General features: G+C 43.6%; 1 protein-coding gene across 2 annotated transcripts in view; it reads left to right on the plus strand.

Moving 5' to 3' along the window:
* The window catches only part of LOC137300014 (vesicle-fusing ATPase), a 218,961-nt gene that overhangs the window by 98,775 nt on the left and 104,399 nt on the right, over nucleotides 1–15,787 (plus strand). For both annotated transcript variants that reach the window (XM_067969099.1, XM_067969100.1), the window contains exons 10-12: nucleotides 2,383–2,548; nucleotides 3,849–3,923; nucleotides 7,690–7,877. In XM_067969099.1, the coding sequence (XP_067825200.1) occupies nucleotides 2,383–2,548; nucleotides 3,849–3,923; nucleotides 7,690–7,877 (429 nt within the window). The remainder of the gene's footprint in view (nucleotides 1–2,382; nucleotides 2,549–3,848; nucleotides 3,924–7,689; nucleotides 7,878–15,787) is intronic.

Here is a 15,787-nt window from a genome sequence, read left to right on the forward strand (position 1 = left end):
AGTGTTCCGAACCTTGATGGATGGTGGCACTTTATTTTATGCAGGGATGGTGATCAAAACTGGGGGCAATTGAAAGGGATTCCAGGTGGGGGAGGTGGGTGGTATTCTAGATCAGCACAGAGATGTTGAGCATTTCCGACAGATGCTGATCTAAGACAGATTGAATTGTGACCAGAATTCTTTCTTTGGGCCATATGTTTTTTTATTCATGCGTGGGATGTGGGCATCGCTGGCAAGGCCAGCATTTATTGCTCATCCCGAATTACCCTTGAGAAGGTGGTGGTGAGCCGCTGCCTTGAACCGCTGCAGCCCAAGTGGTGAAGGTACTCCCACAGTGCTGTTAGGTAGGGAGTTCCATTATTTTGACCCTGATGAAGGAGCAGCGATATAGTTCCAAGTCAGGATCGTATGTGACTTGGAGGGGAATGTGCAGGTGGTGGTGTTCCCGGCTGCCTGCTAGGTGGTAGAGGTTGTGAGTTTGGGAGGTGCTGTTGAAGTCTTGGCGAGCACTAGCTAACCCAGATTTCCATTTAAATAATTGAGTTCAGGTTTATGCATGGAGAAACCAGAATTCTTGTAAATTTGTCAAATGTCATTAGTAAATGCTTATTTATTTAGCTAATCCCAATCTAACCAAGTGGCCTTGAGCTGTATTAGAGCAAGACTCAATAATGCTTGAGAAGAGTGTTCTGAGGATTAATTTTTTTGCATTACTTTTTTCATAAGTAACAATTAGTCTGAAGTTTACAAACAGTTTACATGGCAGTGGAATATGATCACTCGTGGCCAAGGTGGAATTAGCAATCACATTCTTGGCATTTTATTGGTGGTTAATTGGAGTTTCTGTGGAACTTTGTTGAAATCCATAGTGAAGGGGGCTTCAAAGAGTGCTGGGCTCCACGAGGCTTTACAAAACTAAATGAAGCAGACTGCAGGTAGGTGAGTTTCTGTTCGTCAACTGCATTTCACTATGAAGAATCCCAGGTTCTAAGAACTGACTGCATCATAAATTCACAACAAATGTGGTTCTAAAGCTGCATTTACATTGGGGTGAGTGCTGCGCTAATGCCGCCATTATGTGCAGCTGGCGGCAACTAAGATTCATTTAAGGTGGTCCTCTGGGAAGAGCGTTTATTTTTTGCAATTTCTTCCTGGTGGCTGGTTTTGGTGAAACTGGCCAGTTTACTTTAGGATCAAAACAGAAAATGCTGGTAACACTCAGGTCAGGCAGCGACTGTGGAGAGAGAAAAACATAGAGTTAACGTTTTGGGTCGATGACCTTTCATTGGAATACGTTGGGTGGGTGTTGACTTTTTTTGCATGCCTTAAAGAGGGAGCTGGACCGGTTCCTGACTGGGGCAGAGATTGCATGATATGGAAGGTAAGTGTCTTTATAGATAACACTTGGGCCATGTGATCTCCTGGACTGGTTTCAATTGCCTGAGGGGGTTGGAGAGGAATTTGAGTATTTTGTTCTCTTATTGGCCCTAGGTTTTTTCAGTTGTTTTTGCCTCTTGCAGGAGATTACATGGCTGTTGGGGTGGGTGTAAGGTCAGGGGAGGGAAGAAGTATTGGCCATGATGGTTTGGCCATCATGCTGTGGGGCAGACTTGACGGACCAGCTGGTCTTTACTTACCCATAAATTTCGTATGCTGGTATACTCGTACGTTACTGAAAATGGATTGTAGGGTTCCACAGAGGAGCCCTTTAAATGTGATTATTTTCAGACTGATTGGGGAGAAACAACAAATCTGGAAGAGAATGATTTGACATTCTCAATGCTTCACCACAGCATTTTCATTCCCTTTTAATCTAGAATTTAGACCTCAGTTGATTTGCATGGATTTTTAAAACTCGCCACAGTGGTTTATATTTCCGCCCCTGCTGATGAGGCTTTAAGACGACCGAGGGACAATGGGCATGCAGTACCTGGTTATTTCCAGGTGCCTAGGTGTTGGTGGTTGGGGGAAGGGGGGGGGGGGGGTGGGAATAGCTTGACAAGCTCCTGTGAAACTTGTACATCCCCATGTGTAGCAGCTCCAGGTGCACAATGGAGCATTGAGTCTGCAGAAAGGGCCCTGCCATTCAGACCTGTCAAGTCAGCTTCAGTCAAAATGGATTCAGAGGACAGTTCTCTTTTAATTAACCCTGGTTTAGTTGAATGTTGGTTGCTATTTTGGACAGTGGAGGTTAAGGTTGATGCATCTGTGTTGGATGAAAGCTACTTTTGAAAAGGTCAGCTCCCATCTGAACCAGTGTCGAGGCAGATCGCCAGGGTGAGGACAGATTCCCAGAACAATATCGACACTGTGGGCTTTACCTTCATACCAGTCACCTTCACATTTAATTCAAAAGGTTTTTTGCGGTCTGTCTTTTCACAGCTTGGGGCTAACAGCGGCCTACATATCGTCATATTTGATGAAATAGATGCCATTTGCAAGCAGAGAGGGACTATGGCAGGCAGCACGGGTGTACACGACACGGTTGTCAATCAGCTGCTTTCCAAAATAGATGGAGTGGAACAACTCAATAACATCCTTGTTATAGGTAAGGGCTGTGAACTGGCCTGTGTGCCTTATAGCACTCTGGGTATTTTGCGTGACAGCACTTGGGCTTGGGTCCAACGTTAGCAGCAGAATGGTGCTGTGAACAGGAAATTTTGTTGATGCTTACTTTCTCTGTTCTGGGTCTGGTAGTGTGTTGACGCAATGTAGAAGTGCTAAATGTATATTGTAAGAATCATCTCATTTTTTATAACATGTAAACCTTACCCCTCAACCTGCATTTCCAGTAGTTTGAGCAGTTTTGTCACTCCAGTGCTGTTCGTTGAAGGACATTTGTGAGCCATCACCTGGACTTCTGTCGGTGGGGATATACTGGTTGCTATATGAATCTTTTTTTTTTGCTCTTTTTGGCCTTAATCCCATTCTCATTTTAGCAAATAACCTCCAATGTGGAACCTTATCCAGCGCTTTTTGAAAATTTTCAGTCATGTGTAATATTCACTGCATTTCCCTCTCAATATGGCAGCACCTTCAAAAGAAAATAACTCCTAGCTGCTCACTGGGTTACTTATGGAATCTTCCCCCCCCACCTCAACCTTTCTAATTCTCTGCCGGCTGTCCTTTATCGAGCTCTGCTTTCCCAATTCTCCGCTAGGGAGTATATTTTCCTCCCGGTTATTAACGTAAGCAAAAAAAGTTGGTATGAGCGTGGAATGAGTTTTCCTGTTTTATATTTACAATGACTTTCTAACTCTCCTTGGAGCAAAAGACATCTGTGGGTTTCTTGACATTGCTTCAGATTCCAAAAATATGTTAAACTGCCGAAGCTGAGGGTTCTGAATGTATCTCTGAATCTGCTTTTTTGAAGATTGGCACTATTTTGTAATTTTCCAAGCTACTTTAACTTTCATTAAAGTGGCTGCAGATCACGAGGAATCTCTAGACTGTAGCTGTTTGCTATGAGAATTCCAGGGCTTAAGTGGGTTTATTTGTTGAACTATTTTTTTTCTTATTGCTTGATATACATCTGAACATGTTAATACAATCTATGAAACTGCAACTGCTTTAATGGAAAACAGTCGCCTAAAATTTATGAAGCTATTTCTCAAGATACCTTTTCAAATGGGTGGACATTTGACAAGTGACCAAATTGACACTAACGTCCAACTTACATTGAACTTATTAACTGGATAATAAAGGCCATCGCTGTACCCAGCCTGCCAAACAGATATTTTTCACTGGCTGAGTGGCTACTATACAAATTGTTTTCTAGGTTTTGCGTTCACCTTTAATTGAAGGTTTGTATCAAAAGCTATTTTAATTCAAGCTCTAACACTTTCCAGGTATGACCAATCGACCAGACTTGATTGATGAGGCTCTCCTACGACCTGGCCGATTGGAAGTTAAAATGGAAATTGGTAAGCTTTGTCTCATCAGTGAGTTTTTATTCTCGTTATAGCAGATGTGGTTCTCAATCAGTCAGGGTCCAACAGTAGTTTTAAACCAGCCCTCCAAATGGTGTTTCATATAAATTTGAAACCCATAGTGTTTGGAAAGGCTATCACACCATTCTGTTCTGTAACGGGCCATTGTTCTCTGCTGTGAACAACTGTGGAGCCAAAAAAAACACATTGAGGCTCATTTCACCCAACTCTGCTGCCAGTGTGGAGCCCTGAGAGATGCCAATGCCCTGTAGCCCTGATTACCCGACATGTGCTTGTCATTGGAAAGGCTCTGCACCAGCAGCAGAAGCTGGCAAAAGTAACCTTTTTGCCAACTTTTTTTTTAATTTGACGCCTCCCCACACATGGGCACGCAGTTGGTGATTGTGTCCAACTTGTGAAATGGCGCACAGGAACTTTCTGCCCAAGGCTGTGAAGAAAGGCAAAATGCTATTGCCTGTTTTCGGAGAATCTTCTGGACAACTTGCAGTTGTCCCTGCTCCAGCTTTGCTCCGTTGGGCACAAAGATTCAATGAGTGAGTGACCTTTCAGCTTATCACTGTTTCTGATTAGAGCAATGTTGTCATTTAATAACTAACAAAATGTTGTGTACATGATGTGCCAGGTAACAAAAGGATACTGTTTCTTTTTAATGAGATGCTTTTAGCTGGTCTTTCATTTTACTTATCTTTGATACCCAGTACTTCCTGGCATGGCGAACCAAGGAAGTTCAGTTTCTAGGAAAGTTTAATTTTCCCACAATGTTTGTTTTTGTTGGATAAAGACACATTAAGCTACGAAGGTTCCCTGTCAGGTGTTGCGTGGAAACCTGCAAACACATCTTCAAAAATTCATCTCTTTTCCCCCTCTACTCCTCCCCTCACAAAAGTTTCAGCTAACGGGGTTGTGGGGAGGGTCGGGGGGAAAAGACAGGGGTGAAATAGTGAAATCTGAGATGTATGTTGTGCAGTAGTGTTTGAAGACCATGGCTGTATTATCCATGGGATACGTACTGAAGTTCGATGCATCAATTGCGGAAGCTAGTGGCAGTCGACCCGACACGATCACGTGAAAAGCTTGAAATAAGTTAAGCTTACTGATCAAATTACCATTTTAGTATAATTTCCAAAGTGCAGTCCAATTAGACAACAATCTTTTTTTGCCTCGTCCAAACATTCTGAACTATTGTATATGCCGCAACAAATACTTCTCAACTTCAACTAGGAGCATTATCACCTCTTGAGTCAGCAGTGTCCAGTTTTGAGTCTCTTACCAGGGCTTGAGCACATAATCCAGGCTGACACTCCAGTGTTGTAGCGGAGGGTGCTGCATTGTTGGAGACGTTGCCCTTCAGATGACATGCTGAACTGAGGTTCCCTTTGTCTGAGGTGGATGTTAAACATCACAAGGCACTATTCGAAGAACATTGGTGTCAATATTCCCCTTCTGACCAATATCACCAAAAAAGCATATAATTGGCTTTCTAAGGGATGTTGCTGACACAGGATGGCTGCTCTGTTCACCTGCATTCACCGTACTTCAACATGCTTTACATAATGAATTACATTTGAAGGGATAAACTGCAGAGAATTGTTTGTTATACTCGTGAATCTCTGTGGCATTGCTTTGTGGTAGTTCAGGGATGCTATGCTGTTAGGGCAAGAATATTACTCTTTTTCTGCTAGCATGCTGTTGTGTGACTTAGTGCACCCTTTTAAGGCCAGAGGTGTAATTGCGGTGTCTTGCTGGATCAAGTAACGATCAGTTGTTTTTGAGTAGATTCTTGGGTGATTTGGAGGTCAGACTGTGTTTTTAAAAAGTGTAAGTTTTACCCTGAAGTCTATTAGAATGGTTTCTCTGTGCAATGGAAATGTTTTTTTTTTGTGTACCCAGAAATTTGCATGTTGAATGGGCATCTCAAGACTGTTGTGTACAGATAGATCTGTCATTGTATTAAATGTTGTTTAATTGTGGACTGCTCCCCATGTAAAAGGCTAATAATGCACCTCGGCATCAGCCAATGCTGTTTGGCGCATAGGAACAGGAGTTGGCCATACAGTCCTTCAAGCCTGATTCACCATTCAATTAAATCATGGCTGATCTGCACCTAGACTTCATTAACCCACCTTTTCTCCAATATCCCCTGATACCCTTACCCAACACAAATCTATTGATCTCAGTCTCAAATTTCAATTGACCCAACATGGTTGGCTGCTAAGAGATGTATGATATCTGCCCTAGCCGATTGTGTTCTGAAATACAGTGAAACCTCCAAAAAAGGGATCCCTGATGCATGTCCCTTAGGTGTCTCTAATTTACAGGTTTAGCTGTATGAACCCTTTTCATCCTGTGCCTGTGCTTGGCATCTTTCCCTCGTTAAAGATGGAGAGGAAACTCTCAATGCAGGGATTTGCAGGCACAAACCTGCATCCTTCCACTCAATGGACTGCCCTTACTCCAGTGTCAATATTCCATATTTAACATTGGAAAAACACCAAATGTTTTTGCAGGTGTGAGAAATGTCAACATATTTTAAAAGCTGCTAAGCCAATTCAGTTTTGAAATAGCTAATGTTTATAATAGTTCTGAGTCTCACCTTAAAACCCTAGTTAATGCCCTGAGGTTCCTTGCCTGACAAAGTTCTTTCACTTCATAAATGTAATAAATACAGAATAATAGATGGCTGAAAGCAAATAGTAGTCAACCCAGAGGTTCAGGTGACTTAGTAATTTTATAAATGTTACTGAAACCAAACTTGTGACCATGTCCTGAAGCTGTTGCTCCCTCTTTGGTGTATCATGATGGTTTTCAACCTTATCTGTGCACTGGACCTAGTCCAATATTGACATACTCCTGAGGACCCAGAGAGCAAATTCACCAAGGCTGCGCTTAGGGCACAGCCTCGCTAGCGGCAAATGCAGGTCGGAGATGGCCCCAATTCTCTGACCTGTGCTTGCTACTTGAGGCTCTGTACTGGGAGCGCAGCTTCACTGAAGTTGCCCTCATGTCCAACTTCCAAAAGTTGGTGTCAGCTACTCAAAGGGAAACAGCAATGATATTGCAGAGAGTATGTGGGAGGGGGGGTTGGTATTGTGCACCAGCTGAATTTTGTCTAATCCCTTAGAATTGGATGAATCAGCAAATAGTCATCTCACTGGTTAATGGACAGCTACAAGGTGCTTTTAAGCTGCAGGCGTGTGACGACCCTTTTTTTTTCATGCCTTGCAACCACCAATGAAAATATTCATTAAAATGGGCTAGCAAAACACAAGTTGGTTTTCCTTGGTACGGACCACCACTATAAATGCCAAGGAAGCTGAAATCTGCCTATTGTACATTGCTTGTCATTATTGCCTTTATAAGTACAGCCATATGGTGTGGAATCCCTATAGTTGCCCTGTGGCGAAATCCAGGAAGTTGGATAATTAAGCAAGAAGGTGCTTATCCAGGATAGGCTTTAGTTGACAGTAGTACTTTACCAAGTCCACTGGGTTGATACCCCTGATGCCATCATGTGCAGCCACTTTGCTAATGTAGACAGCATAATACAGATAACAAAGCTATGGAAGCAGTCTGCTATTTTGGGGGGGGGAAAGAATGATTCAAGGGAACAAAAAAAGCTCGGGAAGCCAGGGAATGTGGCTCACCATTGGTAAGTTCTTGGGTGTTCAAGCTGTGATCGGTTTTGATAGTGTTACAGATGTGCCCGTTTGTTTCTACTATTTTTCTCACTCCCCATCAGGCTTACCAGATGAGAAGGGACGAGTGCAAATTCTGAACATTCACACAGCAAGAATGAAGGAGCACAGTCTGCTGAGCACAGATGTTGATGTTCTCGAACTTGCTCAAGAGACCAAGAATTTCAGTGGTGCTGAGTTGGAGGGTCTAGTGCGAGCTGCTCAGTCAACTGCAATGAACAGACACATAAAGGTAGGCAAGAACATTTGGGTATTTGCTAGCAGTTCCCTAAATTACATGGCTGTTTAAGAGCTGCACCAGAAAATGGAATATTTTTAATTTGCATAACTGTACTAAGGTATCCAGTTGTTTGCAATCTCTTATCCCTTAATTGAGGCGATCTTCACTTCAACATTTGAGATGGTTGTGTCTGCTGAAATATTGATAGAGTTGTACTTTAACACTGCTGGACAGACTCTTGCAGGATGTGCTGTGATTCCTATGATGCAGAGTTACACTTGCTTAGATCCATTTAGACTTTAAATGATAAAATTAAAATGAAGTTAAATAAACTGGAAGCCTGTGGTATGAAACTTTTTTTCAAGAATGTGGTGGGGCTGTGAATAATCTTACAAAGCAGATTAGAAGCTGGAATTTATTTCTTCCCTTTCCCAACTCCTTCCTCACCATTCCTGGGACTGCTCCCTACAAATCCAAGTGCTACCTTTCATGCGCCATATCTGCAGCATTGCACAGGGTCAAAGTGAAGCCCTTATTACTGTAGTAAGCTTACTGGAAATGACTCGACCGATCTCTTGCGTTTTCTAGCCTTCAAATAGAGGAAGAACAAACACATCACTTACCAAACCATGCTATAAATTGCAAATCTGGTTTATATTGAAGGTAAAAAGTGAACAGAAAATCAATGACAGATTTCACCTGACTTACAGAATGTAATGTTGATCTTAAAATTAGAGCCAGACCATTCAGAAGTGAAATCAGGAATCATTTCTTCTCACAAAGTAGTAGAAATCTGGAACCCTGTTCCCTGAAAGGCTGTCAAGACTGTGATAGATTTGTTTCGGGAAAGGCATTGAGGGATATGGAGCACAGGTGGGTAAATGGGTTTGAAATACAAATCAGCCATGATCTAATTCAATGGCGGAATAGGCTTAAGGGCTGAATGGCCTACCCCTGTTCCTATGTATACTTCACCTCCTGGGTAGTAGCAATAATAAGACTCAACGATTCATTTGGTCTCTTTGTAATATTAAACCTGGACCAGTGTCTGTAATGTTGTAGTGAGGTTTCATCTAGCAACCACATAGGCTGTGCATGTCCACGTCCATATGGGCTGCAGTGGCACAGGAAGACCTTGTCCTGCAGCAGACTGCCTCTCAAGCCTCTCTTGTTCCCTTTGAAGTTTAAAATGGGATACAGGAAATCAACAGGTGTCTTCCACAGCTGAACAAATCAAATTGAAGAGATGGTTTCTTGAACCTCAGCCAAAAACTAGGCATAAATCCATTTGCAAGTGGTTCCAAGCATCTTTACTGCAAATCAGTTACCTTCATAGCAAAGCAATCAGTCTGCGTTCAGTGGCACTTTTACAGTTTGTATCAGAGGAATGTCCTGTCTCCTGAGTGAGTACGAAAGGCTATGGATATCACTGGCACACTGATTACTCTGAAGATAGTTACTGCAATGTTTGTTCTTGACTCTTCCTGTGGACGATAAACTATTCCCAGTCAAGAGGGCAGACAGGCAACCCACTCAACAATTGCATTTGTATAGCACCTTTTAACATAGTAAAACTCCCCAAGGTGTTTCACAGGAGCGTAATCAAACAAAATTTGACACCGAGCCACGCAAGGAGATATATTAGGATAGGTGACCAAAAGCTTGGTCAAAGAGGTATCTCACAGAATTATATGGAATGTACAGCACAAATAGGACATTCAGCCCAACTGGGTAAGGAAGTTTCTGCTGAATTCCTTATAGGATTTATTAGTGACTATCTTACATTTATGGCCCCTAGTTCTGGTCTTCACCTAAACCCTTCATGATTTTGAACATTTCTATCATATCTCCTCTCAACCTTTTCTGCTCTAAGGAGAACAACCCCAGCTTCTCCAGTCTATCCACGTAACAAGTCCCTCATCCCTGGAACCATTCTAGTAAATTTCTTCTGCAGCCTCTGTAAGGCTTTGACATCCTAAAGTGTGGTGCCCAGAATTGGACACAATACTCCAGTTGTGGCTGAACCAGTGTTTTATAAAGTTTCAACATAACTTCCTTGCTTTTGTACTCTCTGCCTCTATTTATAAAGCCCAAGGTCCCGTATACTTTAACTGTTTTCTCAACCTGTCCTGCCACCTTCAGAGATTTGTGCACATATACCCCCAGGCCTCTCTGTTCCTGTACCCCCTTTAGAATTGTACCATTTAGTTTATATTACTTCTCATTCTTCCTGTGAAAACGTATCTCTTCGCACTTCTCTGCGTTAAATTTCATCTGCCATGTGTCCGCCCATTCCACCAGCCTGCCTATATCCTCTTGAAATCTATTTCTATCCTCCTCACTATTTATTGTACTTCCAAGTTTTGTCATCTGCAGATTTTGAAATTGTGCCCTGTACACCCTTGTCCAAGTCATTAACATATATCAAGAAAAGCAGTGGTCCTAGTATCGACCCCTGGGGAATACCACTGCATACCTTCCTCCAGTCTGAAAAACAACCATTCACCACTACTGTTTCCTGTCACTTAACAAATTTCATATCCATGCTGCCATGGAGGGAACTCTCAGGTAATGTGGATGTTTACCGGCCTTGCTACTATGTAGCAGTATGTTGATGGAAGCTTCATTTAGCTATATTTTTGAACTTAAAATGCATAAAATACTGCATGCTTGTGCTACAGTGGCACAGCTTGCTGGAGTGTTGAGAAGCAGCTTCAGTTTTAAGGTTCCTTACCTGCCTCATTTCAGTAGTATAATTGTGAATAGGAGGAGTGTGGCAGAGAAGTTTAGGGAGGGAATTCCAGAGCTTAGGCCCCAGGCAGCTGAAGGCACAGCCATCAATGATGGAGCGATTTAAAATTGGGGATGTGCAAGAGGTTAGAATTGGTGGAGTGCCGAGCTCTTGGAGGGTTGTAGGGCTGGAGGAGGTTAGAGATGGGGAGGGGCGAGGACATGGAGGGATTTGAGAATCAGGATGAAAATTTTAAAATCGAGGCGTTGCCGGACAAGGAGCTGATGTAGAACAGCGAGCACAGGGGTGATGGTAGAATGGGACTTGGTGCGGGTTAGGATATGGGCAGTAGAGATTTGGAGGAGCTCAAGGTCTACGGTCACTGTGCCTGGACGGAATGTGATGGAATGCCACTGGCAGCAGTCTGGGACCATGTTTCTAGCCTGGCTCCTTGGCCAAGAAAAGCGCACGGTGCAAAGCTAGTTTCAACTGGTGTGTTTCAATCATGACCGGTGACTAGTCGACTTCAAATACTTTTCAACATGTGTCTGAGTAGTAATTTTAAACACTTTATTCTGTTCGTGTCGTCGGATGGTATGGTCCTGCTCGCCTTGCGTCCCTGCAGTTTTATTACCCGGTATCCTGAGAAATGCAACCTTTGCCCCTTCAACTCTGTGGAGGTGAGACTGGCAGATCAAAGTTTTCAGTGATCTGTGGATTCTTGAGGTGAACATGAAGCTGGCAGAATATGCATGTTTTGCAGTCTTTTTTTAATTCATGGGATGTGGGCGTCACTGGCAAGGCCAGCATTTATTGCCCATCCCTTCTTGCCGTTGAGAAGGTGGTAGTGTGCTGCCTTGAACAGCTGAGTGGCTTACTAGGCCATTTCAGAGGGTGATTAAGAATCAACCACATTGCTGTGGGTCTGGAGTCACATATAGGCCAGACCGGGTAAGGATGGAAGGTTTCCTTCCCTAAAGGGCATTAGTGAACCACATGGGTTTTTTCAACAATCCAGTAGTTTCATGGCCACCGTTACTGATACTAGTTTTTTTTATTCCAGATTTTATTTAATTAATTGAATTTAAATTCCCCAGCTGCTGTGGTGGGATTTGAACTCATGATTCTGGAATATTAGTCCAAGCCTCTGGATTACTAGTCCAGTAACATAACCACTATGCTACCATACCCATTTCTGTTCCTTATTGATCTGTCACTTGTCTCCAGAGTGTCCTTCTGAATTGGTAACCAGAAGCTGAGCTCATGTAGGTGTTGGCATTTGTTTCCTCCTTATCTAAACAGCATTATCCATGTCTGGATGTTTTCCTGAGAATGTAGATGCTGTAGATTAGAGTATTTTCATTGTTGTGCTTGTTTTGGTTTTTTTGTTTTCTCTCTGCTTGCCCTCGGGTCGGACTCTGCTTCCATCTTCCCTTCCCCCTCTCAAAGGCATCAAGTGTAATGTTACCCTGCTTTCAGTCATTAGAGCTAACAGATTCCTCAGAAGTTGATCTTCTGACCAATCTGTGGTTGAATTCCAGGTGAGGCCCCATATGTCCACTATGAATTATTTTTGTTGTGTACACAAATGGTTGCCACCAAACAAAACTGCTTTACACTGCTGTCCTGTTGTACAACTTAGATTTACAAACTACCCAAAACATTCTCGACCACCCCTTGCAGAGTCCTGCATTTACCTAATGTGGGAGGCTGGCTAAAACCATGGAAATCCTGCAAGCTCACAACAGCAATGATGCTGTGACGGTTGTGGGAAATAAGAACGAGAGGTAAAGTCAATCTGGTTCCTTCATTTTTCACTGATGGCTTATTTGTGTTGCAGATCCACTTCCACAAGAAGCAGTTCTGTCATGGCCTGGTTGTTGTCAAATTTAACTGCTCTTACGGGTAGAACCAAGATTTTTATGTACAGTGAAGGTCGGAGTCGGCCTTGGCTCAGTGGTAGCCCTCCGGCCTCTGTCAGAAGGTTGTGGGTTCAAGCCCCACTCGAGACTTCAGCATATAATCTATGCTGGCACCTTAGGGCAGCACTCCCCCAGCACTGCCCTCTCGGAGGTGCCGTCTTTCAGATGAGACGATAGGGTCAACAGGGCCTTTTTTTTTCCCCGGTGAAAGTAAAAGATTCCATGGGACTTTTTCGAAGAGCAGGGGAGTTCTCCGGTGTCTTGGCCAGTATTTATTCCTCAACCGACAGATTATCTGGTCATTATCATGTTGCTGTTTGTGGGATCTTGCTGAGCACAAATTGGCTGCCATATTTCCTACATTAAAACAGTGACTGCACTTCAAAAAGTACTTCATTGGTTGTAAAGCGCTTTGGGATGACATGAGGTTGTGATAGGTGCTATGTAAATACAAGTTCTTTCTGTTTGCTTAAAGGCGTGCTGCAGGTTGCTTGTGAATAAGAAGCAATTAAATAGAGCCCCAAATAATTCTAGTGTAACAGTGATAAATATGTGATCAGCTGCTTTGATCCTTAAAGAGCATTCAGAGGAAGTGATGGACAAGCACAAGGCACAGTCGCTTGTTGAGGAGTAGGTAATATATTAAGCACTGTAAATCCGAAGCACTTCAACAACAATGGAACAGCAGCAACTACTTAGATTTAAATAGTGCCTTTAGTGTTGGAAAAATAATGAAATGAATGAGTTTCAAGGAGGGAGAAGGCCATGAGCACTGAGCCTTTGTGGGAGTGTTAGGAGGGGCGACAGAAATTTTGGACAAAGAGACTGGTATTCAGACCTTTTTGAAGGTGATTAGAGAAGTGGAGGGGTTTAGGAAGGGAGCTCTGGATTTTGGGGCTGAATGGCTGAAAGTTAGATGAAGTCAACTGCTGGACAGTCGGGGGTAGCGGATTGTGTTAATTAGTTCTTGACAGAAGAAGCTTTTTTGCAAACGGGGAGCTCTTACAGTTCTTCATAACCCGACTCTCAACCTTTTGGTCACCCAGTGTAAGATATTGATCAATGTGCAGTGCGATGGTGCCTAAAGTGGCAGATTAAGGCTTGAGTGTCTTGTCAGAGTGCTGTAGTCAGTAAAAGAGCAAATGACAATGCAGCCCCAAGAACAACGACCCTTGCTCTGGGCCTACTTGTTAAGCACCTTTGCTGATTGCAGGCTTCACACTGAGGCTATTGTAACAGAAAAACATTCTTAGACACATTTCAACACTGGTGTTATGACCAGTGCTGGTACTTAGGTTTTTCAACAGGTGTTGGTTTTTGTGCCTCTGCACAAGCAAAATAATTTTTGCAGCTGTTCAAGCAGTCTGTGGTTTGTGTACTAAAACTATTTGGCCACAATCCCAACATCAAGAACAACTTGCATTTATATAGAGCCTTTAACATAGAGCACCATGCAAGGTGTGTCACAAAGGCTTAATCACAAAAAAATGGACTCTGATGTAAAGAAGGAGCTGTTAGCAGGAATCACCAAAAGCTTTGTCAAGAGGTGGGTTTTAAGGAGGTTCATCAAGGGGGAAAAGAGTGGTTGAGGGGTTATGGGAAGGAATTCCCTCCTTTTTGAAGCGGAAGTGGCTGAAGGCACAGCCGCCAGCGGCGGGGTGAAGGGGGGATGTCACAAGGCCGTAGTCAGAGGAAAGGAGACTTCAGCGGAGAGGTTGTTGGGCTGGAGGAGGTTACGGAGATGGGGGTGAGGCCATGAAATGATTTAAACATGAAGATGTGTATTTTAAATTTGAGGCATTGGGTGAATGAGACTTTGTATCCTATCCAACACCATCAGCGGAGATAAGCGAAAGTTTGCGGAGGGTGGAGAAGTAAGACTGGCCAGGAGAGCATTGGAATAGTGTCTAGAGGTGAGAAAGGGATGGATGAGGGTTTCAGCAGCAGATGGGCTGAGATGGGGAGGCGGAGGTAGGCGATGTTAGAGATGGAAGTGGGTGGTCTTTGTGATGGAGAGGATTTTGGGTTTTGAAGCTCATCTTGGGGTTGAATAGGAGATCAAGATTGCAAACAATCTGGTGGAGTCTGAGACAATGGCCGGGGAGGTAAATTGGTGGCAATGGTAGAGTTTATGGTGGGGTCTGAGGATGATGGCTTCAGTCTTCGTGTTTAACTGGAGGCAGTTGGAGCTCATACAGGGTTAGATGTTGGGCAAGCAGTCTGACAGCACAGACTGTGGAGGGGTTGAGACAGGTGGTGAAGATAGAGCTGTGTGTCTTCAGTGAACATGTGGAAGATGGCAACATCTGTAGACAGGGTCACTGGCAGATGTGGAACAGTAGGGGGCTGAGGATAGGTCCTTGGGTGACTCCGGAGGTAAGTGTAAGAGAAGCCATTTTTGGTGATGCTCTGGCTACGATGGGATCAGTAAGAATGGAACCAAGTGACAGCAGTCCCACTGCGCTGGATGTTGGAGGGGCTTTGTATGGTCAACCATGTCAACGGTTGTAGAGGCCAAGGAGGGATAATGTACCACAATTCCAGTTAATGTTATGTGTGACCTTCGTAAGGGCCCTCTGTTGCTGTGGTAGAAGCAGAAACCTGATTTTGGAGAAGTTCACATATGGGAATTGTGGGAAAATGGGTGTGGATTTTGGAGAGGAAAGGGAATTTGGAGTTGTGGTTTGGAAGAATAGAGGGTTTCAGATTGGGTTTATTTTGGAGGGTGGGGGGGGGGGTGTGATGACAGTTTTGAAAGGAAGGCAACAGTACCTGAGGAGTGGGAACCGTTTACAATGTCAGCAAGCTTAGAGGCCAGGAGAAGTTGTGGTTGGCAGTTTTGTGGGAATGGGGTCCAGGGAGTCGGAGGTGGGTCTCGTGGACAGGGAGACCTCAGCGAAGATATGAGGGAAGATGGAGGAGAAGCTAGAGAGAGAGATTGGTTCAGGGCGAGAGTGGGGCAGCCTTGAGGGAGGTTTGGTTTGGTGGTTAAGATTAAGGAGCTGAATGGTCACAATTTTAGTGACCAGGAAGCACATGACCTCCTTACACTTGTTGGTGAGCCTGGAGGAGGTACGGTAAAGGAGGGGGTTTAAGGAGACTGTTGGTAGGAGAGAAAAGAAACTGGAGTTGATAGCAATTTTGGCAAAGGAGAGTGAGGCCTGATGGCACTTGCTGTGATCCAGTTAGTTCTGGTGATTGATGGCTGAACCAGTTTTGTCCCAGATGCACTCAAATCAGTCTTTGTCTGTGTGTCTCTATCTATTTGG

This window comes from Heptranchias perlo, chromosome 30 (genome assembly GCF_035084215.1).
Source record: "Heptranchias perlo isolate sHepPer1 chromosome 30, sHepPer1.hap1, whole genome shotgun sequence".
Lineage (NCBI taxonomy): Eukaryota > Metazoa > Chordata > Chondrichthyes > Hexanchiformes > Hexanchidae > Heptranchias > Heptranchias perlo.